This window comes from Aedes albopictus, chromosome 3 (assembly GCF_035046485.1).
Source record: "Aedes albopictus strain Foshan chromosome 3, AalbF5, whole genome shotgun sequence".
Classification (NCBI taxonomy): domain Eukaryota; kingdom Metazoa; phylum Arthropoda; class Insecta; order Diptera; family Culicidae; genus Aedes; species Aedes albopictus.
In genome coordinates this window covers 194059043-194084867 of record NC_085138.1, presented here as the reverse complement: position 1 = coordinate 194084867, position 25825 = coordinate 194059043, and the positions used below count along the sequence as shown (strand labels likewise).

The 25825-nt window shown below is 39.9% G+C and overlaps 1 protein-coding gene and 1 long non-coding RNA gene across 2 annotated transcripts; one reads left to right on the top strand and one right to left on the bottom strand.

Annotated features, from left to right (window-relative positions):
• Positions 1-2170: 2170 nt before the first annotated feature.
• On the bottom strand, positions 2171-6665 carry LOC115261631 (uncharacterized). Its single transcript, XM_062857668.1, has 2 exons — positions 2877-6665; positions 2171-2218 (listed from the first exon to the last, which is right to left on the bottom strand). Exons 1-2 carry the CDS (start codon positions 6663-6665, stop codon positions 2171-2173), a joined length of 3837 nt encoding a protein of 1278 aa, XP_062713652.1.
• Positions 6666-17510: 10845 nt separating this feature from the next.
• On the top strand, positions 17511-18231 carry LOC134289526 (uncharacterized). Its single transcript, XR_009998550.1, has 2 exons — positions 17511-17977; positions 18048-18231. It is a non-coding gene; the product is annotated as an uncharacterized LOC134289526 (long non-coding RNA).
• The last annotated feature ends 7594 nt before the right edge of the window (positions 18232-25825 follow it).

The following is a 25825-nucleotide window of genomic DNA, read 5'->3' as shown; positions in this document are numbered from 1 at the left end:
ACTAGTGCCAGGAACGGAACTTCCTTGTGGTACATTCTGTGGCTTAGGTTTCTGAAACGGTTTCTCGTTATGCTGTTTATGTTCGTTCGGTTGCTGCTGTTTCCATTCACGTTTCTGTGACTGGCGGTTGTCTGACCTGAAAGGTTGATTCATGTTCGATTTTCGGTGTTCTACATTTTGAAATCTATCTCGACCCTCTCTATACGACGACTGCTGTCTAACCTCATCTATCTGTATCGTTTCTTTCCGTGCAAACCTATTCTCTCTTTTCTGGTACATGTGCCAATTAATTGAGTCGAAACGTTTCCCAAAATCTCTCATTTTAGGAATCGAGTCAACGTTCGCCGCCAGCATTGCTATGCGACAGTCATCCCGGGTGTTACGGAAAAGAACATCGAATTTCCGTTTTTCATCCCATGGGGTAGACATGCTACGGAAGATCCGGACCATGTCCAAGTAAAAGTCCTGGAACTTCTCCCTGGCACTTTGCTTCCGGTTTCCAGCTTGCCGCTCGTAGACGTAGTCTATATCGACAGGTAAAAACTCTCTCTTCAACTCTCTAACCAACTCTCTCCACGAACCTATCTCACAGCAGACTTCCATGTACCAGGATCTCGCCTTCTGCGTAAACAGATGGTGAGCACCCTGGAACAGCTCAGATTCCGAAAAACCTTCTGACCTAGCGTTAAACTCAACCTCTATTAGGAACTCATTCAACCTACGCCCATTGTCCATTCCATCGTATTTAACTGTCCATTTGTGAATGGGAAACCTGTTCTCAAACCTACTTCTCGCTTCTGTACTTTGAACTTTTCCAACCACTTTTGGATCTAATTTCCTAGCTTCTTCTGAAACTCTCAGCGTTTCCATCGAGTCATTTCTTTTCTTCAACCAGTCCAGAAAATCTCCTGAATGGGCCTGAACCTGTTCTGATTCTACACCGTCCTTAACCTGTTCTTCGATCCTAGTACTGTTAGTGGTCTTAGCATGCGTATCCACAGGCTGGCAAGTTGCTTGATTAGCCTCTAACACCGTGATGCGCTGCAGTAGTACGCCTACAACCGCAGTCAGTTTTGCAACCTCTGCAGCTAGTTTCTCACTCTCACTCTCTACTGCTACTGTTTTCTCACCACCCACAGCACCCTGCTCGTCATTCTCTCCATTTTCGTCGCTCGCTGCATTCAGATTTTCCTCAGTAGATCCTTTCTCATTACCGTTTCCCTTCTCCACCTGAACAGCATTTTCGTCATCCTCTTCATTTCGCATTTGATGCAAGCTTTCATTGATGATTGCCAGCTCGGCCTCTCTCACTTCGGGGAGGTGAGAGGTAGCTGAGAAGTACACGCTAAGAAGCTTGACACATTCCCCGGCAATTACGGCTAGACTATTTAAATCCTCCTCTTCTTTCGCGACGGTTTTTAAACGATGCATCCGTAACAGAATATGAATTAGTCGAGTTTTGTACAACTGTTCCGGCGCTCTTTTCGAACCTCGCTTCATCAAATGGTTTTTAATTCCGTTCAACTTATCGTCACACACTTCCAACTCTTCTACTACAGATTCACTAACAAATGGAAATTCTAATTGCGGTTTATTTTTCTCCTCTTTCAGCAAACATCTCAGGGTTCTCTCAGACGCGCTCCGTGAAGCTTCCAACGGCGAACCGCGGATCTTCAGCTCATGCTCCAGCTCATCGATAGTGAGATGACCTGGATTCATCGCATGGTACTTCGACAACACATGGGACATTTCCATAGTTGCCGCCGACATTCAACCAGAAAAATTCGAAAAATAAAATTTAAAAAGAAACTAATAATGTTGTTCAGAGGAACTTCCTCTCGAACCAATTTGAAAATCCTAAATGTGTAAACACTTTCGTTGCTTGAAAGCTGAAAAATGAAATTAAAAAAAAAAAATCTAGGGGTGGGTAATGTCTATGACATAACCGCAAGCTTGACGTAGGACAAGTTTTAGCGTGTAATAAACTTTTTTGGAGCTTCTACCCTATCTGGTGTAAGCGTAGCTATTAAGCAACAGCAAGGGTGTCTGGACGTAATTTCCGTTACGGCCGAGGATCTTGACTTCCGTGTTTGTGCGTGTTTGTGCGTACGAATGCAAACATTGTTGATTTGAAAAGAAAATTCTCAGTTAATAGTTATTTAAGTGATGATTAAACGCTGAGCTGAGAGACAAGCTCCGTTTCAGTTTGGATTTCTGCCTAGAACAACAAAAAGAAGTAGAAAAAGAAGTAGAGAAGAAATAGAAGAAGTGTCAAGAACAGGAATGAAAATATGTTGGTCTGGAAAACTTTCTCCAATAACTCTTGTGGACTATTTTGGTGGTCCTGAAAAGGACCGTTTGGTGTTTGGTGGTTTTGATGTTCCTGGGAAGGTTCTTGTGCCGATGATTGTCAGCGACCAGGAGTTGTTTGTGGTGAGTATTTGCTGTGTATCGTATCGAATAACGTTGCATTCCGGGCTCCGGTTTCTTGAGCGTAGCGATGTATCTTCTGTAGATTAGATGTTTGATGGTTCGGGCACTTCTACTGCGAGCACAGACAAAATTGGACGGTGATAAGAAAAATAAGAGCAATAGCGTCTACACTCTGCGCTAATATTTTTAATAAAGGTTAAATCAATACACGAACCACCTAGTGTGGTTGCTTTGTTATGAGGATTAGCTAATGTTAAATTTAAATGCTTCTTCATGAAGTTAAGGAAATCAAAATTTTCTTGTTTGGAAACGTCAATATTAAAGTCTCCAGTGACAACCATTGGCGTGTCCAGTCTAACATATCTGAACAATTTCCGTGTCATAAACAACTTTGTATTTCTTATGGTTGTTCCTGGTGAAATGTAAACCGACATTAGAAGTACTTCGGTTCCCATAATATTAACCGTTGCTGCACATATGTCTCCATAGTTGATCACTTCAGCAAACGTCTCGTCTCGATCCTCACCGAGTTGCTTGATGGGATGCGGAACAGCCACGGTTGATGCCGTTTCCTTCTGATAGATCGCAACTCCAGCCGCTCTCATACCCATTCGCTTGCACTGGGTGATGCGCTTATATCCATCAATCTCTATTGGAGAGGTAGCATCCATCCAGGTTTCATTCAGAGCGAGAAATTCTACGCTTGAAAGGATTCGATCAGTCGCTATGTTCTGCGCGTGAGCGTTCAAACTCTGTACATTGAGGCTCATCAATGTACATGCAGAGCCGCTGTTTTCAACTACTTCACTCAGTTCATCTCCTAGTGTACGCAGTCGGTGATTACTCAAACGCAACAACTCGTTCCTTAAATCCACCATCTTTGGTGAGTTGCTACCCTTAGCATGATGAAATTTAAACGAGTTTGCGGAGTTCGTCAAGTAAAGGCCTTGAAGCGTCGTAACACGTGACAAGCCAACGTACACCAATTGCTGATCTTGACTCTTGTCATAATCATACACGACCTCGGAGAAAGTGCCACCTTGCGACTTATGAACTGTTAACGCACAGGCACTAACCACCGGAAACTGTATGCGTTTGCATTTAATGATGCTGCTTAGCTTTATGTTACCTGAACGCTTTGCAATAGGAGTCCAATCGGGTTGCAGAATTCCTGGCCTTGAATAGACAGTTGGTCGCGATTTGATCCTCAACGCAGCACCTATCGTCTCGTTGTCGTACTTGAACCATAGTTTCACAACTGAGCCGTCTTCATCCTTTTCAATATATTTCAGCTCACCTATCGCACCATTCACTACGCCATCTACTACATCGACGTTGGTTGTAATCATGTATGGCATACCAACGGAAAGGCGTAGCAAATACGGTAACCCACCGGTTTCCACGACGCTCATCTTGTAGAGCTTGATGCGAGAGCTTGCCAGTTGACCAGCGTCCTTGTATCCCGCAAAAACGTCATCCGCTATACAGTCCAGAGCATCCTGATTATGCAGAACTTCGTTGTTGTATGCTTCAACATCCGCATTCCGATGATAAAGCCTTATTGCTCCTGCTGCGTTTTGTTTACACCACTCTACAGTACGGAACCGACTTTCAATCAGTTTGGTCTCCTCAGCAGTCATTTGCTGGCCATTACCAATCTTAGTGAGTATACTGGAGAACTCTACATCTGTCTGCCGCATCACCTTAACAAGCGGTAAGAAATCCAATGCTTGCCAAAGAACAGCACCGTGAAAGGAATTACCTGTAGGCTTGTAAACAGGCCTTGCATTGACGGGTGGCAATTGTCGCAAGTCTCCACAGAATACGATGTTAATTCCGCCAAATGGATCATCATAATTGCCACTAATGTCCTGAAGACGCGCATGAATGGTGTTGAGAATATCCGCACCAATCATACTAACTTCATCGATTATGACCGCCTTAATGTTTGCAAAAGCATTGCGGTATAACTGCAGCATCTCAAAGCTGAGTTTCGAATTGGCTCGCCTTGACATAGTGATCCGAAACGCTGAATGAACGGTTGTTCCTCCTATAGCAACGGCTGCTTTTCCGGTGGAAGCACACGCCACAAAGGCGTTCTTCTGCGCGTTGTGGGCTTGACTGTAGCGATTTATCGTCTCCATTAAAATGCGCAGAGTGAATGTTTTACCGCACCCAGCAGGTCCAGTAAAGAAAATCTGCATCGGCTTGCTGCTTTCATCGTAACTGTGCAAACTGTGGATCATTTGCAGGATGAGGTCGCGCTGCTCAGCATTGGTTGTCCTCACCATTGCACAGTAATCTTCTTTCGACATGACATTAGTACGTTGCCTGATGACAGCATTCAGTGCTCCTGTGGGCAAATGTTCAATATCGTCGTTGTTGGGCTCCATGATGATCGTTCGCACAAATTCATCATTTTTCTCTGTAGCGGCATTCTCCTGCTCACCAACCTCTTCGTTCTCACAAGTACGAAGGTATTCCTCTACAGTCTGTTCCAAATTCAGCTCGCAGTCATATTCCCTTCGTTTTCTCAAGAGATCTGCCTCATTCGTATCATAAAGCTGAAGAAACTTGTTGCCATCCAGAATGTCGCAGACTTCGTTTCTGAATGGCCAAAACAAAAGTACCGATTCACGCTTGTACTCAGCCAACTCGTTCATGCTGTAGCCACGCCATCTCAATATTCGTGGAACATTCCGGAAAGTGTAGGTGTTAGTACCTCTTCTTTGAGTGTACCGTGCTGCGAAGTCAGCTAAACAAACATCTTCTAAGCCATCGCGCTCTTCGTATTTCTGGATAATGTTCTTGGTCCACACATCAGTCGAATCCTCATCGATTTCCTCTTCATCCATCTGCCTGTACTGTTTCCTAGATCTTATCCTTTCATGAGGCCACATCGTTGGCAAGAATTGAACTTTCCTGCTGGCTTCAGACATAGGCAATCGCAGAAGTACCCATGCAGCTTCCTGGGCACACATCTCCACAGAGTTCAACATTTTCAAACAAACCTTCTTCAGCAACGCCGTGTAATCTTGATCCGGATACTGCTCTTGCAGAGCGATAAGCTCTCGATGCAATCCACTTATACCGCGGTTCGACTTGTTGACATAGTCAACCAAGTAACACGCACATGAGTACACGTCGAGGATGAACTGCAAATCCATGTTAGAACGAAGCTTTTGAGCAATCCATGGGTTGAAAGGATTCGTCCATAGCTCATTCATCGCTCGCTTCAGGAAGATCGTTGGTCGTTTAATCGAAGAACGCAGAACATCAAGGTAGTACTCGTATGTACATTTACAGTCGTCTAGAAACTCCTCTAACGTGTCAAATGCCTTGGTTTCCAAAACTTGTCTCATTTCCGAGGCACGCTTCCTCAATCGATCACGGCGACTATCATCAGCGGTGAGAGGAATCAGTGTACGCTCTTCGTTCATTGGCCAGTACGGTATGTTAAACCTGCAACGCTTTTCATTACGTTTGTAACAAGTACGCGTGTGGTCATGAATCTGCTTCTTGATCGTTTCCGGTAAATGCACAGCGCTGATGGAACTAACTTTCCTAATAAGCTCCATTGTAACAGGCATATCTTCAGAAACAGTTTCGTTAGGATCGTTTGCGAGCCAAAGCATGATATGTGCATGTGGGCTGCCGCGATGCTGAAACTCGATGCGCTTGAAGGAGTCCACGACGTAATGCTTTCCCAACGGGCTGAACCTTGGTGAAGAAAGGATCGTCATGAGAACATCGACAAGCTTGTTGAAGTACAAGCAGCACGTGACGGCATCATCATTGACCAACGTTGCTCGCTGTAGAGCACTCAACTCCTGCAGCGGGTCTGTTAAAGCAATGCCGTTATACTCACTGGAGAGTTTGTGTAGCTGCTTCAACAAAAGAGGCCATTGAGTTTCACTGGCGCTCTGAGTCAGGAACATTGTTGGCTTCCCCAACTGTCGTATCATGGCGAAAAGGTCCTGTTTCCTTTGATACCAATATTGCACTGAATTTGGTATCGACTTCATAAACGACAGGTTCCGTTCCATAAGACCTTCCACGAAAGCTCGGTCGTTGAGCTGTCCTCGCGTTATGTTCGCGGTTCCCACGCTTTTGAAGACATGCTGTAACCCTTCGGTAACTCGAAGACGCAGAATCTTCATAGCCATGTACAGCAAATGGTTGGGCTTGGCTCCTCGCCTATCACTCCGTCTCAGCTCACTAGTAGCCTTCATGAAAGGCGTGACGTGAATCCCAGCCTTGAATTTTCTGGGGTGTCCAAGATAAATATCCGGAAAGGAAAGTTCACTCATTTTTATGTTTTGCGCTAACGTAAGAACAAACTGACATTCACAAGACGCGACGCGAGACAAGACATAACACTTATCGTTCTTACAATCGTCAAGGATTTAAAAAATTACCTTTTCTGTCGACCGGTTTCGGGCGCGATGTTGCCCATCTTCGGGACAATGTCCGACTCGGAGTCGGACATTGTCCCGAAGATGGGCAACATCGCGCCCGAAACCGGTCGACAGAAAAGGTAATTTTTTAAATCCTTGACGATTGTAAGAACGATAAGTGTTATGTCTTGTCTCGCGTCGCGTCTTGTGAAAGGAAAGTTCCTCGGCATCATCATCGTAAACGATGGAAACTGGTCTCCTGTTTTGAGCTGGGGCGATTTCCAAACACTTATCCTCATTCCACATAAGTGTCTGTTGTTGACCAGCAAACATCTCCACATCATTGGTTTCCTCGATGATATCCAGCTGGATCGCGTCTCCATCCCGCGATGAACCAGGTTGAGGCTCAGAAGCAATAGCGCTCAATCGTTCCTGGTTAAAACTTACCCCCTCCCGTCTATACAAAGGAGTGGTAACAAGATATTCCAACCAAGCTTTCACCACAGACTTTTTGACGAATCCAGACAAGTACCGTAAAACGGGGTATCATTGATCAGCGGGGTAACATTGATCGGCTTGGCCGACCTCATTAAATGTTCAAACAAGCATTTCACATTGAATCAGGTTCTGCTATCGAATATTATATCGTACTCCACTGTTATTTAGCTATTAAATAACATGTAATTATTGAAAATTGAATTTCATAAACATTGAAATAAATCGATTTTTCTATAACTGTGTTTCGTAACGCAATGAGATACATTGTCAAACATTCATGCATGACACGAATACTAGGTACAATATGAGGTTCGAATTCACTGTATTACTTCAATATGATATCCTAGAGTTAGATTTAATGAACGAAACTTTTATGAAAATGCTCTTTTTCAATAAAATATACGATTTTTTAAAAGTAGGCTATCAATTCCTGAAGACATTGCCTACCTTTAGGCGTTATTCGCGGTTTGGAGGATTTTAATCTTAAAATAACTCAAAAAGTACATAAATTATAAGAATTTGGACAACATATTCGAAATCAGCGACCACGAATTTAGTAAGTAAGGGTATTTTCAACACAAACGAACATTGATCACTGACATGATCAATGTTACCCCAAATCAACAAAATCAAAAATTAGATTAAAAAGCCTATTTAAACATGTATAAATGTTGTACAATACTTTTTCGAGTAGCTTAACACATAATCAGAGGGCCAGTACTTGTTTTAAAAATATAAAACATGTAACATTTGCTTCAACAAGAGAATTATTCAAGAAAGATCGAAAATTCTGATCAATGTTACCCCGGATTACGGTAATTTGATTTATGAATAAGGTGCTTTTTAATGCACACGTTAAAAGCATAATCATCTTCAAGCTCGCGTGGAAGTGCCCTAACCATCTCATCTACATCTACTGGAACATTGATCACCTGACCAATGATCGTGTAACTGCCTAAAATTTCGGATGATATTTTATAAAAATCGAATGAATCATTAGAATGTAAGTTAGTCATACCTTGCGCTTGGCGCAGGCGGCGAATCTGCATAAACGGTAGTCGAGGCGAGATCAATCTCTCGCTAATTGGGTCTAGCGGTGGTAGACTCGGTGGGTAAGGCGGATATTTGAACCCATTTGACGATGACAAAGTTGGCACCGCGCCTCGCTGCAAAGTACTTCGGCAGGTTTGACACACTTCAAATCCCACGATAGATTCAAAATGACCACCTTCCAACAATATCCTTCCTGCAGCTTCTTTAATTGGTTTCAAATCATTTTTAAACCACAGCCTGTCGCACACGCTGCATGCAACACCGAAGTCATTCTCAATGAACCGTTTATGGAATTCTCGGTCCGCTTTTTCAAACTCCGGTTCACCTTGAGAAAAAAATGCAATAGCTTATGTTAAATTGTTCAAATCGATATTCATAGCGATTAAAACATAGCATTTGCAAATTACTTACCCTGACTAGAGATATCAGGAGTTTGAACAAATCTGTTTTAAATAAAAGAAAAAAATCTGTTTTGCCCAGAATGCGACGGAACAATCTCTGTAAAAGTTCGTTCACGTTAATGTTTCAGTTATTTATAACAATCGAGTTATGCAGGTTCAAGGTCCACATAGAAAACTTGTGACATACTTTTCGTCAGCTTTCAAAAGTTAAAAAGGTTATAATATACAGTTGTAATATTTGAAAAAAAAAAACAAATGAAATCAATATTGAAAAGTATGGCTTTGAATAGTGTTCAATTAATGAATCATAAATGATTAATTTAATTCACAGTGTGGTGTATAAAAGTTAAAAGCTCATTTTTTTACGATTTTGTCACCTTGAATAATATATTCGAAAGCTATAATAGGTTCAGTTATAAAGGCTTTTAGAGGTAGTAGGTACCCAATAATCGCACAATTCAGTTATTATCACTCAAGGCTTACAAGTAAGATTTATTTGTTGGATATTTGTACTCTTTTTGAATTGATGATTGTTGACGATTCGAATAAATATTTCGATTTTCACAAAAAAACAAAATGCATATATTTTTCGTAGCATACATACCTTGGCTTTGAAATTGTCCGTCTTGAGTTTCTCCACCTCTGATAACAGGCGGAGTGGAACCTATAAAAATTAGACAAAAACTGTCAATTGTCATTCACGCGTCGGCAAATTTCGGATTCAACTAGAATATCATTTTTCTATTATATTGCAAGCTACTTAAAGCATAACATAGAGTTTTGTATGGCCTGTACAGAATCTGTCTGAATCATGATGTCATGATTTTTTCCTATCAATGAATTAAAGCGAATGTGGAAGGAACTACTGTTTAACGTGTACATATTGTTTCTTGAAGTTGATAAATGCGTTTTGCAATAAATTTCACAATTGATATCCGTCAGATATTAATTCATATAGTTCACAAAAAAGGTGCAACATCCAGTGCAAATATTCCAATTTTGAAGGAAAAATATTTGAAGCGATAAACTCGCAGGTATTTAGCAAGGCAATGCTGAGGGATGCGTGCCCGATTTCTGATCAGTCCATGATCTTTTTGTAATGAAAACATTAGGAACTTTCTTGGACATAGAGTATCATCTGACCTGTCACATGATATACATAATACAAAAGGATGCAAAAAAGCTCTCTTAACTCCCAGCAGCTAACAGCTGATCACACAAACATGTCAATATCCCAACACAATACATACAATATTTTAACAAAACGCAATGGAACTAAAGATTGAAAAGCAAAAGGCTGAATCACTTACTCTGTATACATTGGCTGTTAAACAAGGAAATAGAATGAAGTCAATGTTTGAGTTTAATCAAATAAAAAATAAAAAAGGAAGCTCTCAGGTAATATGTATTCATGACATAATTAGCTAAGGAGAGTGCTTTGTCCCAGTTTGGGCGTAACGTCAGAATGAAGTTTTGTTATCCAAAATTATATTTATAATTCTCAAACGACAAATAAATAATATAAATAGACCGTTACTGTTAACCATTTATATTATTTATTATTTATTTGTCAGCTGAGAATTTGTGATCCAGAGAGCAGTGGTGGTTAAACTTTCGAATTTTCAATGAGAACCTGTTGCTGCGTTTGAATCCTCGTTCGGTCGTGGAACTTTTTGAGTAGGTTATTCGCGAGAATGAGAAAGTATTGCATAACTTACGATCATTGGCGTAAAATCAATGTACAAACATTTGATTTGTATTGATCAGAATGAAATTAATGTTAGATGATGCTCGTTCATTGCAAAATATTTGATCCTGAGTACTAAACTGAGTCTAATCTTAAGCTAGCAGTACACGCTTCGCCAAGTGTGCAAATTTTTCCTCACGCATAATCCAGCAGGCCAAAGTCGGTCTCAACATTGACAAAACATCGGAAATGTCAAGCGTATGCTTTGCCGTCGGTTGATGCGTGCGAAAAAGTTTGTACACTTGGCAAAGTGTGTACTGATGGCTTTAAAGAAATTTAGCAATTTGGTTCGATCTGAGAACAATCACGATCACAGCGATCTCCTGTGTGGTGTATCCAACGAGCGTGGTTTAAAGTTTGTAAATTCAATAACAAATTTTGAAAACGACGTATCATCAATGGTGTAGCATTGATTATACGTCGTTTTCAAAATTTGTTACTGAATTTACACATCACTTACCGCTAAAGAGTAACGATCCATCTTGCGCGACAGCAACAAACCAAACCGGATCGGTGCTCCTACCCGGAAGAGGCTCAAGGATATAATTAGGCACCGGGTCGGGCTGGACAGTCGGAGCTATATCGGTAATGGTATTTGCGTCGACGCCAACGCTGACATTTTCCGTACGCGTTTGTTTCTTCCGTAGCCTGTACTGCCTCATCCGTTCAGCACTGGTCAATGCAGGCTTCGGCGAAACTCGAATCTCTTCCTCCTCTTCACGCCTTCGCTTGCGGGACTCCGCAAGGTACTTGGACTGCATGTGTCGAGACATCTTTCACTGATAACGCACGCCAAACAGCTCACTTCACACCTTTTCAACTGACACTTCACTGGCAGAGAACACTTTCTCGGAAGAACCACCTCCGTCGACAGTAGAGTCAAAATGGACAACTAGTGACACAATGCTATGACTTTTATAACCACAAAACCCATAACCAATTCTGTTAGGTATGCCAGCGAAAGGAAAATGGGCGGGCGGTGTGATTAAACAGAGAATCATTCCAAAAAGGCGGAGCTACGGTTTCCAGTCCTGTTCAGTGAGGTAGGTTGAAATCGGCTGGAGGTTGATGCATCCTGCTCTTATCCATTTGTCAACAAATGGGTGGGAGCAGGATGCAGCAACTTCAACCTGCTTCAGTGGACAGATATTATGAGTAATTACTTAAGAACATTAAATGATTGAAAAAATAAATGTATTAAACCGTTGCCTTGTGGGTTATGTGGCTGTGATGATTAACCGTTTACATCTCGGTTTACATGAATCATGCGATGATGCGTTCTAAATTTCGTATGAATTAGGCCTGAAACAAAATCACTTGATAAATTTTGCTATAACAACTCTCTCATGAAAATGTGGTGGCCTTGACAAAGGCACAAATTCAATAGCTTTCGTAAATTACGTCTGCAAATAGAATGAAGTAACCTTCAAAAATTAAGATCGCGAATTGTCGTGGCGAAAGTATTGTCATTTCACAGCGAATTTTTTTGTCTGTCGGCAAAATCAATCAATAATTCATAGAAACATGAATTAGACAGACTTTTCCGTATAAAATTTGTAGAAACAAATTGTGAGAAAATAGCTGATAGAAAAAAATCATTTGCGCTCATTTCAGCTGTCTTGTGGCAGTCTCAATTTTCTCAAATTGCATTCTAAACAACTCTTGCGAATGAAATTTTGTGGCCTTGAGAAAGGCCGTTTTACTAGATTTCACTTATTATCACTCGGGAAAGTATCATCTTGATGTGTTTGATGCAAGCAGTGACGCGCTTTTGAAAGCGTGTTTTCCTCCATTGACAATCGTCCAAAACTTCTCACTGAACCGATCCGATCACCACCATTACTGGTAGGAGCCGATCATCGCCAGCCAGCTGCTGCTTCTGTCACAATGGCGATAGGGCCAATTTTCCACCGTCCCAAGCAGTCGGAATGGCTTGGTGTGTGCTCGCTGAAAATCTTTGATGGAACCGGCTGATGGTTGGTCTGCCGGAGAATGTCGAACTGGATGCTGCTGCTGGCACCACGATGATGCATGCGACGCTCGTGTTTGCTCCGTATCGATGACCTCTCTGGGCAAGGTGCAAAGTGTGAATGATGAGGGGTGGAGCATGCACACACAATTTATACCCACAGAATAGAGCCTGTAGCACCGCCCTTTCCGAGTGTTTCTCAGTCATTTTTGCAGCTAGCGCAAATGGAACGGAATCGCGGAGCGTGTTTCATCATGATCAAATTCTGAGTGCCGTAAAATTAAAATTCTTTCAATATGTAAGTCAATAAAATCAATCAATAATTCATAGAAACATGAATTACAGACTTTTTCGTATTAAATTTGTAGAAACAAATAGCTGATAGAGAATAAATCATTTGCGCTCAATTCAGCTGTCTTGTGGCAGTCTCAATTTTCTCAAATTGCATTCTAAACAACTCTTGCGAATGAAATTTTGTGGCCTTAAGAAAGGCCGTTTTACTAGATTTCACTTATTATCACTCGGGAAAGTATCATCTTGATGTGTTTGATGCAAGCAGTGACGCGCTTTTGAAAGCGTGTTTTCCTCCATTGGCAACCGTCCAAAACTTCTCACTGAACCGATCCGATCACCACCATTACTGGTAGGAGCCGATCATCGCCAGCCAGCTGCTGCTTCTGCCACAATGGCGATAGGGCCTATTTTCCACCGTCCCAAGCAGTCGGAATGGCTTGGTGTGTGCTCGCTGAATATCTTTGATGGAACCGGCTGATCGTTGGTCTGCCGGAGAATTTCGAACTGGATGCTGCTGCTGGCACCACAATGATGCATGCGACGCTCGTGTTTTCTCCGCACTGAATGCTGAATGCCGTCGAGAACTGGCCCGCCACTTGCTGCTGTGGATGAGATTTCCCAGTGTCGTCGCTGAGTCGGTGTGCTGCTGCCCAGCTAGAGGTGACACCTCGACGGTGGTCGAAATGGAACTGACGAACAGCTCTCGCATGATCGCATTCCGTTCTGCATCGTGTTTGCCCCTCACGATGCGCACCAATCAGAGAGCGACGGTAGACTGAACGAAAAAATTTGTCCGCTACCCATATTTATAGATTTCAGCGATTTCAATGTCTAACTTTAAAACAAATTTTCCACTATTTATCAATGATTTTCAGGTTCACCGAATGTTACAAATTGAACGTGGGAGTTTCATCTTTCGAATAACGAAATTTGTTTATCATTTCGTTCAGTGGGAAAGAGACTGTGAGCGTTTAAAATCTATCACTCAAACGTAACGCTCTTGGTTTCATAAATTTTGAAATGACACCGGGTATAGAAAACAGAGACGTAGTCCTACGTCAAAACTAAAATTTGTTCACGCTCTCCTATGGAGCAATCAATTTAAAAATCCTAGTTTTAGCAAGTTTATGGTCAATAAACGTTTCGTTTTGTTTGGTGTTTTATTGTTCAGTCTGAAAATCACACTACACTGAGCCTTTCCGGACTTCAACCGCGAAAATACTCCAACTAAGAACTTGTACTATTTTAGTAAGTTTTGATCAAGTGTTGGCGGCTAATTAGACCGTCCACTCACATCCAAGACCCCTCTTGGTGAATTAGCTATATTGATATTTAATCTTCAGTCGGTTACCTGTTTTGTGTGCTTTTAGAAAAGTTTGTCGACGAAGTCTGGACGTTCCCAGAGACCTCCGCAAAGACACGCAATCGGCATTCAAGTGTACCCGGGCACTGAATCTGCGCAAAATTTCAGTTGGGCGCCAAGTGTAACTAATGGGGCCTCCCCCTATCCGGCATCAATGAGACCCCCTTCTACAACTGCCTCAGGGTCGGCATACGCGCGTGACCAGTCGCGACCAAGAAAACACTTGAGTACCGAATTGCAAACACTTCTACCACTTTATTGAAACTTTTTGCACACAGGTACCTTTATTCCTCCCACTTCCTTACAGCCTATCTCCTACCTTTCTCTATCACTTTCTTCTTCTCTTTACGGTCGGCGGGGCCCCTTCTTCGTTCCGCAACCACTCCTTCCACCTTCCTTCTTCGTCGCTGGCTCGCTTCTCTCGACCGGCGACGCTACGTCGGCTTCACTTCCTCTTAACTCGCTTGATGCCCTTCCGTTGGCTTTACGGTGCCGAGCGTTTGCGGTCTTTGGCTTGGCGATGCCGCGAAGCTCTGGGCAAAATGGCGGCACTCACAGTTGGTAACGGCACTGTGGTGGGCGGTACTCTCCCGTCAGGGTTCCGTCCTGCGTTCGCAGTTTCGGGTCGAGAACTGCGCTTAACTGAGAGGCGGTAGGACCACGCAAGGGTCTCGGTCGACTACGCGCACTCTACGGACTTCACCAAGGTAAAACACAAGGTAAACACAAGGGGTCCTGGATTGTTTTAATCTTCAGCTTCTTCCACTATCTTTAACTTCAACTATTTTCTATACTTTAGTCAAACTCCAACTTAACTTTCCGGATAATTTCTTGAGCACATCTATCTCGTTTGAGTTTCTGCTTGGTAATCCTCTTCGAGTTTTGGCTTGCCAATGAATTAGAGCAATGGCGCTTTTCTAATCCAGCCTCCCCGACCGAGGGTTTCCCGCTTTCACGAAATTCGCCCCATCATGGCTCCTTATACGCCACCCCTCATGGCCGCCTTATCCTTGAGCCTGCGATGTCTGGTGGCGAGTAGCGGAACTATGTGGTGTGGCTGCTAGCTGTCCGGTGGGCGGTGGGTGGTATTTGGTGATGCTTAGCGGACATTCAAACATCTTCTTGGTATTTTTAACATTAAAACGAAACACTACACCGCGAAAATCTCACAAATCTCGGACAGACAGACACACCACTGGTTACATAAGATTGCCGCGCAAATTTGGCCTTGATCATTAGGTTCTTAGTCACGTCATAGTTTGTCAAATCTTCGTCATTGAAAAGTTCTTCGCTCAGATAAGTTCTGTTTTCCGGCATTCAATGCTTCGACTGAGAAAACTTGCGCACTACTTCAGCGTTTGAGTGATTTTTAAAGTTACAGCATATTATGACCATGATTGGTCACTTGGAATACATTTAGCCATTTTGAGCGATTTTTTATTGTAACATAACTTAACCGCCTATTCCCCATACTGTAATTTGCTCAATAACCATCTATCACACTGTTGAAATGGTTTATGGTACTGTTGACTTATTGTTACCTTGGGTGTTATATGAAACTGTTGAGATACTGTAGTGAACAGTTGTGAACAGTATGATAAACAGTACTAGTATGGTTCATGGTTATGTGGGATTGATTAGCCACAACAAAGCATCTATAACCGATTCGTATATTTCCCTGAAATATTGGAAAATGTCTCGCCATGTCTTGCAAGTCGAGAAGGTGGCTGTTAAATTTAGCAACATAGTTTGAATGCCTATATAGGGGAAATTACCTATTCTCGGCCGTTTTGTTCTCTTCGTCTTTGGAGGTTTTTTGAAACCTATTGAACTCAGAGTTGGTCTCAAATCCTTCCCAACTAAGCTGAATTATATGGCCAAGTTTCAGGTAATTTGGCTGATAAAAACCCCTAATGACGAAGAGAACAAACCTGCCGATAATACCCATTGTTACCCTATTTATTTTCTGTTTAATCTATTCTTTTCTAGGTATAGAAAAAAAGCTAGCCTTTCTAATCATGTCAAGCAGCACGGTGCTTCTCAGAAGATCGAGAATTCCGTGGCTGCGCCACATGTATGATCAACGCTTCAACCAAGATTTTTAATTTTTAAGCTATCTCTCGTAGCGGAACAGCAGGACGGTGGTCACTAACCTGGAAGCTTCCATATGGAATACCCTGCTTTTCTCCCGGTTACTGCGCCTAAGTCACTTAATCACTTAAATATATTGAATTAACCCACGTACCGTAATCCGGGGTAACATTGATCAGAATTTTCGATCTTTCTTGAATAATTCTTTTGTTAAAGCAAACGTTACACATGTTTTATATTTTCAAAACAAGTACTTGCCCTCTGAGTATGTGTTAAGCCACTCGAAATAGTATTGTAAAACTTTAAAACATGTTTAAATAGGTTTTTTAATTTAATTTTTGATTTTGTTGATTTGGGGTAACATTGATCATGTCAGTAATCAATGGTCATTTGTGTTGAAAATACCCTTACTTACAAAATTCGGAGTCGCTGATTTCGAATATGTTGTCCAAATTCTTACAAGTTATGTACTTTTTAAGTTATTTTAGGATTGAAATTCTCTAAACCACGAATAACGCCTAAAAATAGGCAATGGCGTAAGGAATTGATAGCCGACTTTTAATAAATTGTATATTTTACTGTAAAAGAGCATTTTCATAAAAGTTTCGTTTATTTAATCCAACTCTAGGATATCCTATTGAAGTAATACAGTGATTTCAAACCTCATATTGTATCTAGTATTCACGCCAAGCATGAATGTTTGACAATGTATCTCATTGAGTTACGAAACACAGTTATGGAAAAATCGATTTATTTCAATGTTTATGAAATTCAATTTTCATGAATTGCATGTCATTTAATAGCTAATGGATAGCAGATTACGATATACCATTCGATAACAGAAACTGATTCAATGTAAAATGCTTGTTTGAACATTTCCTGAGGTGGGTCAAGCCGATCAATGTTACCCTGCTGATCAATGATACCCCGGATTACGGTATATAAATTAACTCACTAATATAATAATACCACTTTACCACGATGTTTTTTGGCATGTTTCACAAATGAATTGATTTTCGCAATGTTTCACAAATGAATTGATTCGAAAGGTTCTAAGGAAACCTTGATAAATTTTCCTTCCAGGAGATTCTAGGATCTTTTTGATGTGATGAAAACGGAAAAATCCTAAAATTAGGAGATGGGTTTTGTTACCCGGCGCCAAACCACCCTTCAGGGAATTACCGTAAAACGGGGTATCATTGCCCGCATAGAGATTTACAGTTTGCCTTAATCTCCAAACAGTAAATCTCTTTTATCTGTTGCTGTTAATGTATAACTAATAGTTGTCTTTATGTCGAAGAATATAAAATGCAACGCATTCAACTATATACCACGGTCTATGCAATCCATACCAAGTGGTGACATCATATTATACTATGCAGATATTGTTGAATGATATAAAGATGGAAGCTTGCAATTAATGGTGGCAATATTAATTCACCTTATGACAAACTGTGTGTGCATATTCTGTGCAACACACCTACACGCATGCGTTTCACTATATGCCACTGAAGTTGAACAATGTGACAAATAGTTGTACACATCTGTATTCGTGAATTAATGAAAATCAACTGATGCTTGTGTTGACAACATCCAAAACAAAGAAAAAATTGGAAGCAGTCAACCGAAAGAGCAATTTTGTTTCAGAGCCATTTCAGAGCCCAGATTTGAACAACTGCCGTAGTAAATCGGGGCATTGTACCAGGATCAGCAGCTAACGTGCTGTTAGCGGTAAGTACTCAATACGACAGAAAAGTTGCATACATCCAACTCACAGTAAATCTTCTCTCATAATCGACAGCACACTTATCGGAGACCAACGTCCGCTTCATTTGCAAACATCAGCAAACATCCATGGCGACCCGGTATGCAAGCTGGAGCGGGAAACAAACTGCGAAGGAGTTGGTCCAAGGACACATTCAATTTAGACATAAGTGATGATGGAGTCTATCACGGTTAATAAAAGTAATTGTTCATTGATTATAGTGAAATTTGTTCTCATTTTTTTTGTTTTCTTTTATTGTATTAATTTAAAAAATAAACAGTACAATGCACTGTTTATAGCTATATAAACACAATACGGTATACAGTACTCGTTTTCCTTGCAAATTTATGGTCAAATTGTTCTCTAACCATTTGCTATGCAGTGAATTGTTCGAAAATCTGGATAGTAAATTGACCATATTCTTTACTGTATTGCGAAAAATTTGTTCGGGAAAATGACCGATTTTTTATGGTAACCTATCTTAACCGCCTATTCCACATACTGTAAATTGGCGGGTTACCATTTGTCAAACTAGCAAATATGTACATGGAATGGTGAGCTTACTGTTATCTCCGATAGTCTGAGATATGGTTAAATGACAATTGCTAATGGTCATCTACAGTATGAGAAACGTTGCATTTACAGTTTGTGATTATGCGGGTGATCAGCGGGGTAACATTGATCGGCTTGACCGACCTCATGAAATGTTCAAACAAGCATTTTACATTGAACCAGTTTCTGCTATCGAATGGTATATCGTAATCTGCTGTTATTTAGCTATTAAATGACATGTAATTCTTAAAAACTGAATTTCATAAACATTGAAATAAATCAATTTTTCCATAACTGTGTTGCGTAACGCCATGAGATACATGATTAAACATTCATGCATGGCATGAATACTAGATACAATATGAGGTTCGAAATCACTGTAGTATTTCTATATGATATCCTAGAGTTGGATTTAAGGAACGAAACTCTTATAAAAATGCTCTTTTTCAGTAAAATATACGATTTATTTAAAGTAAGCTATCAAATCTTAAAGCAATTGCCTACCTTTAGGCGTTATTCGAGGTTTGGAGGATTTTAATCTTAAAATAACTCAAGAAGTACATAATTTGTAAGAATTTGGACAACATATTCGAAATTAGAGACCCCTAATTTAGTAAGTATGTGTATTTTCAACACAAACGAACATTGACCACTGACATGATCAATGTTACTCCAAATCAACAAAATCAAAAATTAGATTAAAAACCCAGATTAATCCACCTAGTGGTGATAGTGCCTTTCTCGTCGAATATGTACTCATAAACTTTTCTTCGACGTTAGCCAAAATGTTCCTGAATCCTGAAAACACTTTACACTAGCAACAATTTTAACAAAGCCATCATCGATTTTCGAAACTTATTGATGATACATATTCCGATAATATGTTCAACAACAAAACAGAGCAGAAAAAGATCAGACCTCTCAGTTGACTGCTTGACCACCTTAACCCTAGTCGTGTATTGGGGTCATTGTGATCCCATTCCATCCACTACGGCAGCGGGGTGAGCGTCAGCTAATGCTTGAAGAAGGTTAACTTTATTCACAATCACAGATCACTTTGTGATCTTCGCCAATGTTTATTTCAGCACACTTTAGGCTACATTTTATTATCATTGGTAACACGATTCATGTAAAATTTGACCTTCCTACGAGGAAAATGCAGAAAATGTAGATTTTCCATTCAAATTTCAATCGCAATGAGAAGAGTGAGGGCTCAACCAGCCGCACCCAAATTGTGAGCAGTAATTTTAGAAGCATAAGGAGATTGGAGATTGAAAAACTGTATAAGGTTGATGCGATTAAATTATATTTTTAAATAAAACGTTGATCCATCCTACTATACATTTACACCGCAGGAATCTGAAATGGTGTGATTTGAAGAGATCGCATTGGTCATGATTTCATTCTCTCGCATATATGAAGACTTTGATCATTTCTTCATTTATAAGCTTACTCAACGTTTACATGCTATCAAAAAAGCCACAATTTGATTTATTGCTTTGACATTTATTTTGTTAACCTTTATAATTCCGCTATTTGATGTGTAGCTTGCATGGGTTTGGTTAAATTTTACGTTTGACTACTTCGGCGGGACACCTGGAAATGATTCCGGTTGTCTCAAATGTGGTCTTAGACTATGTTTTTGTCAACTGTTCTTCACGTGACCTTAAAAGCCGGAAATTGATGTGATTTGAGGCTATTTTCTTGCTAACCGTTCGGCAATTTTTTGAAAATGCCGCGATTTTATGTATCGCATGCATGGTTTTGGTTCACTTCTATCAAATCACACCCGCAACCGATTCCGAACTACTGTGGCCTGAGACTATTTTCTTGTTGACCGTTCATCAGATTATCAAAAACGCCGCTATGGTTTAGTTCCTTTCTATATTTTACCACTTCCGACGCGTTACTCGTCTTGTCACCAGTTCTGGAACACTACCGGTTCTCCTAAATATGGTCTGAGATTATTTGTTGGTTAACAGTTTATCTTGTTACTGAATAAGTCATCGATATGTCGCATGTATTGGTTCTCTTTTACATTTGATTATTTCTGGCGGGACACCCGTAATCAGTTCCGTAACACACTGATAAGGCTTGCGTCTATTTTCTTGCAACTGTTCATCATGTTACCTAAAAAGCCGTGATTAGTGGTATCGCATGCATGGGTTTGGTGTCACTTCCGGCCCGGAACCGGTTGCGAAACACTACCGATAGTCTCTTAAATAGTCTGAGCCTATTTGCTTGCTAAATTTTATTAGGTTATCAAAAAAGCCATGGGTTTGGTTCAATTTTATAACTGACAGTCCATAATGTGGTCTTAGCCTACTTCCTCAATAACCGGTCATCAAGTTGTCGAAAAAGCCGTTATTTGATTTGCCGCATGCAAGAGTTTTGTCAACTTTTATATACGGCCACTTCCGGCGGAACACCCGGAACCGGTTCTGAAACACTGCCGATTCATATAAGGTCTGAGACTGTTTTCTTGCTAACTGCTCATTAGGTTATCGAAAATGCCGTAGTTTGATGTGCCGCATGCATGGGTTTGGATCACTTTTATGTATGACCACTTCCAGCGGGACATCCGGAACCGGTTCCGATACACTGCCGGTTCAGATATGGTCTGAGTCTTTTTTTATGCCAACCTTTCATTGGGTTATAAAAAAAGTCGCGCTTTGACATATCGCATGCATGGATTTGGTTCACTTTTATATTTGGCCACTTCCTGCGGGACTCCCGGAACCGGTTCCGGAACACTACAGGTTCATATATGGTCTGAGACTGTTTTCTTGCTGCCTGTTCATCAGGTTATCCAAAATGCCGCAATTTGATGTGTCGCATGCATGGATTTGGTTCACTTCTATATTTGGCCACTTCCGGCGGGACTCCCGGACCCGGTTCCGGAACACTACCGGTTCAGATATGGCCTGAGATTGTTTTCTTGCTGACTGTTCATCAGGTTATCCAAAATGCCGCAGTTTGATGTGTCGCATGCATGGATTTGGTTCACTTTTATATTTGGCCACTTCCGGCGGGACTCCCGGACCCGGTTCCGGAACACTACCGGTTCAGATATGGTCTGAGACTGTTTTCTTGCTGACTGTTCATCAGGTTATCCAAAATGCCGCAATTTGATGTATCGCATGCATGGATTTGGTTCACTTTTATATTTGGCCACTTCCGGCGGGACTCCCGGAACCGGTTCCGGAACACTACCGGTTCAGATATGGTCTGAGACTGTTTTCTTGCTAACTGTTCATCAGGTTATCCAAAATGCCGCAGTTTGATGTGTCGCATGTATGTGTTTGTTACATTTTTATGTATGGCCCCTTCCAAGGGTAGTGGTCCGGAACACGTAAATGACCATAACTCCGGAACGGCTGGACCGATCCGAACCATTTTCAATAGGAAACAATGGGACCAGATTCCGCGTCGAATGAACCGTCGGTCATTAAAATTGGTTGAGGTTTACTGCCAAAAAGTGATGTGAGTTTATTTGTACACACACATACACACACACACACATACACACACACACACATACACACACACAGACATCACCTCAGTTCGTCGAGCTGAGTTGATTGGTATATGTGACTTGACCCTCCGAGCCTTCTATCAAAAAGTCGTTTTTGGAGTGAACATATAGCCTTTCCAGTACACTTAGTGTACGAGAAAGGCAAAAATCTATTTAAACATGTTTATAAGTTTTACAATACTTTTTCGAGTAGTTTAACACATAATCAAAGGGCCAGTACTTGTTTTAAAAATATAAAACATGTAACATTTCCTTTAACAAGAGAATTATTCAAGAAAGATCGAAAATTCTGATCAATGTTACCCCGGATTACGGTACATACATTTAGGCGTTAAACACAAAGGGTGATGGGATGTGAAGACGTAATGTCCTGTCGATATTCAAGCATCATTTTTGAGGTCCTTTTGGATCAATCCTGGTGACCACACTTCTTCCCATTTAATTTTGGATGAAAAGTCGAATATTGTGGAACAATTAGCGATTTCGACATTTTCCATACATATTACGTTGAACATGTCGACGGGGTATAAATCAGGAATGACGCAGCATGATCCTGCTGGATTCCTAGAAAATATCCTTAAGAACCATCCTGGATTATTGCTAGGATTCTATTCGAAAATATAAAAAGCGCAGGACGATCAGATTCCTTCAATTCGCCTCGAATGCGGAAAACGCCTAAATGTATATAATTCCCTGAAGGGTGGTTTGGCGCCGGGTAAGGGAAGATTCAAATATTACGTCCATCGTTTTTCGGGATTTCTGGATCACTTTAAAACAACTTTTGCGGATTACATCAGTGCCTGTTCAAATATTGCCAAAAGAATTTCTGTAAAACCGGTACCCAGTGGATCTCCATGGAATCATGTGACAGAATTTTGTTCAACAAATTTGAACTTTAAGTTAAATAACTTCAAATATCAAAATATTGGAAATGCCACTTTGGGGCGAAATTGATCAGTATACAATTAAGCATCGGTTGGAAAGGAAAATTTCCTTCACTGCTTAATTTTGCTCTTCTAAAACCGAATAACCCGTTTAAAATCTTACAACTAGTGAACTTATTACTTTAAATGTAATATGAAATTTTAAAATTTCCCCCTTAAATGCCTAAAGGTAGGCAATTTCATTTGAAATAAGTGATTTATATCACAAAAAATGCTTATTTTTTCATAAAATGAACTTTTTATAACTATGTCATTTTCTGATTAGCTGCATTACATCCCTACCAAGGCTCCACAAAAATATTAAAACAGAGAATTCACGGGAAGTCCTATTAGCAATTGATTGTTTAGTAGCATTGATTTCAGCTAAATAAGAAATACATTGCAAATTCCTTGAGAAAATAAGGCAAAACTAACATTTTCTAAAAAATTAAAAGTTTACACTCATCTCTAGACATCTACGAATCAGATGACGTAAGAAGTTTAAGATTATTAGGACGCTTAAGAATTCCTAGTATGGAATTACAATGTAGTACCGTAATCCGGGGTAACATTGATCAGAAATTTCGATCTTTCTTGAATAATTCTCTTATAAAAGCAAACGTTACATGTTTTATATTTTTAAAACAAGTACTGGCCCTCTGAGTTTGTGTTAAATTACTCGAAAAAGTATTGTAAAACTTGAAAACATGTTTAAATAGGCTTTTTAATTCAATTTTTGATTTTGTTGATTTGGGGTAACATTGATCATGTCAGTGATCAATGTTCGTTTGTGTTGAAAATACCCTTACTTACTAAATTCGGGGTCGCTGATTTCGAATATGTTATCCAAATTCTTATAAGTTCTGTACTTTTTGATTTATTTTAAGATTAAAATCCTCCAAACCGCGAATAACGCCTAAAGGTAGGCAATAGCGTAATGAATGGTTAGATTACTTTCAATAAATCGTATATTTCATGGAAAAAGAGTGTTTTCATAAAAATGTCGTTTATTAAATCCAACTCTGGGATATCATATTGAAGTAATACAGTGATTTCTAACCTCATATTGTATCTGGTATTCACGCCAAGCATGAATGTTTGATAATGTATCTCATTGCGTTAAGGAACACAGTTATGGAAAAATCGATTTATTTCATTGTTTATGAAATTCAATTTTCATGAATTTCATGTCATTTAATAGCTAAATGATAGCAGATTACGATATACCATTCGATAGCAGAAATTGACTAAATGTAAAATGCTTGCTTGAACATTTCATGAGATCGGTCAAGCCGATCAATATTACCCCGCTGATCAATGATACCCCGTTTTACGGTACGGGTACCGTAAAACGGGGTATCATTGATCAGCGGGGTAACATTGATCGGCTTGGCCGACCTCATTAAATGTTCAAACAAGCATTTCACATTGAATCAGGTTCTGCTATCGAATATTATATCGTACTCCACTGTTATTTAGCTATTAAATAACATGTAATTATTGAAAATTGAATTTCATAAACATTGAAATAAATCGATTTTTCTATAACTGTGTTTCGTAACGCAATGAGATACATTGTCAAACATTCATGCATGACACGAATACTAGGTACAATATGAGGTTCGAATTCACTGTATTACTTCAATATGATATCCTAGAGTTAGATTTAATGAACGAAACTTTTATGAAAATGCTCTTTTTCAATAAAATATACGATTTTTTAAAAGTAGGCTATCAATTCCTGAAGACATTGCCTACCTTTAGGCGTTATTCGCGGTTTGGAGGATTTTAATCTTAAAATAACTCAAAAAGTACATAAATTATAAGAATTTGGACAACATATTCGAAATCAGCGACCACGAATTTAGTAAGTAAGGGTATTTTCAACACAAACGAACATTGATCACTGACATGATCAATGTTACCCCAAATCAACAAAATCAAAAATTAGATTAAAAAGCCTATTTAAACATGTATAAATGTTGTACAATACTTTTTCGAGTAGCTTAACACATAATCAGAGGGCCAGTACTTGTTTTAAAAATATAAAACATGTAACATTTGCTTCAACAAGAGAATTATTCAAGAAAGATCGAAAATTCTGATCAATGTTACCCCGGATTACGGTACCTACATGGTTGCATTGCAACATCAGCCCATGGATAAGAACCCTACAACAGCCATTTCCGAACCAGAGAAAACTACATTGGTGAAATTGGTCCATTTTCGCAGTTTTCGCTACCTTATTTTTGAATATTCATCGATATGGTTAATCTCAGTGCTTAAATGCAAGTACAACCATGGTTTGCATCCAGTTAACGAGATTGCAACTTTAATTGCAAATCATTTTATTAAAATAAATTGGTATCATTTGAACATTGATCAGAATATCATTAAAAACGGCTACGCATTGCCAAATGTCCGTTGAAAGTTATAACAAATCAAATAAGTCATGTACCGTGATTTCGGGTGAAATTGATCACTTTTCACAGTTTTTGGCTTCTAATTTTTGAACAGTTATCGATATGGTCAAACTCAAGGCTTTAAAACAAGTACGACCACGGGTTTCATCAGTCCACGAGGTTGAAACTTTTACTGCGAATCATTTTTTTTCAATCAATATCATTTTAAATAAAAAATCAGAAATTTTAGTTTCGGGGTGAAATTGATCAGTCAGTGAAATGTTTTTGTAAGTGCTGAAAATAAATTTTCCATCTGAATTAACCACCCCAGAATGCGAAAAGCTTTGCAAAACTTATACAGATTTAGTAAATTTTAAATTATTTGAGTTTAAAGTTAAATAA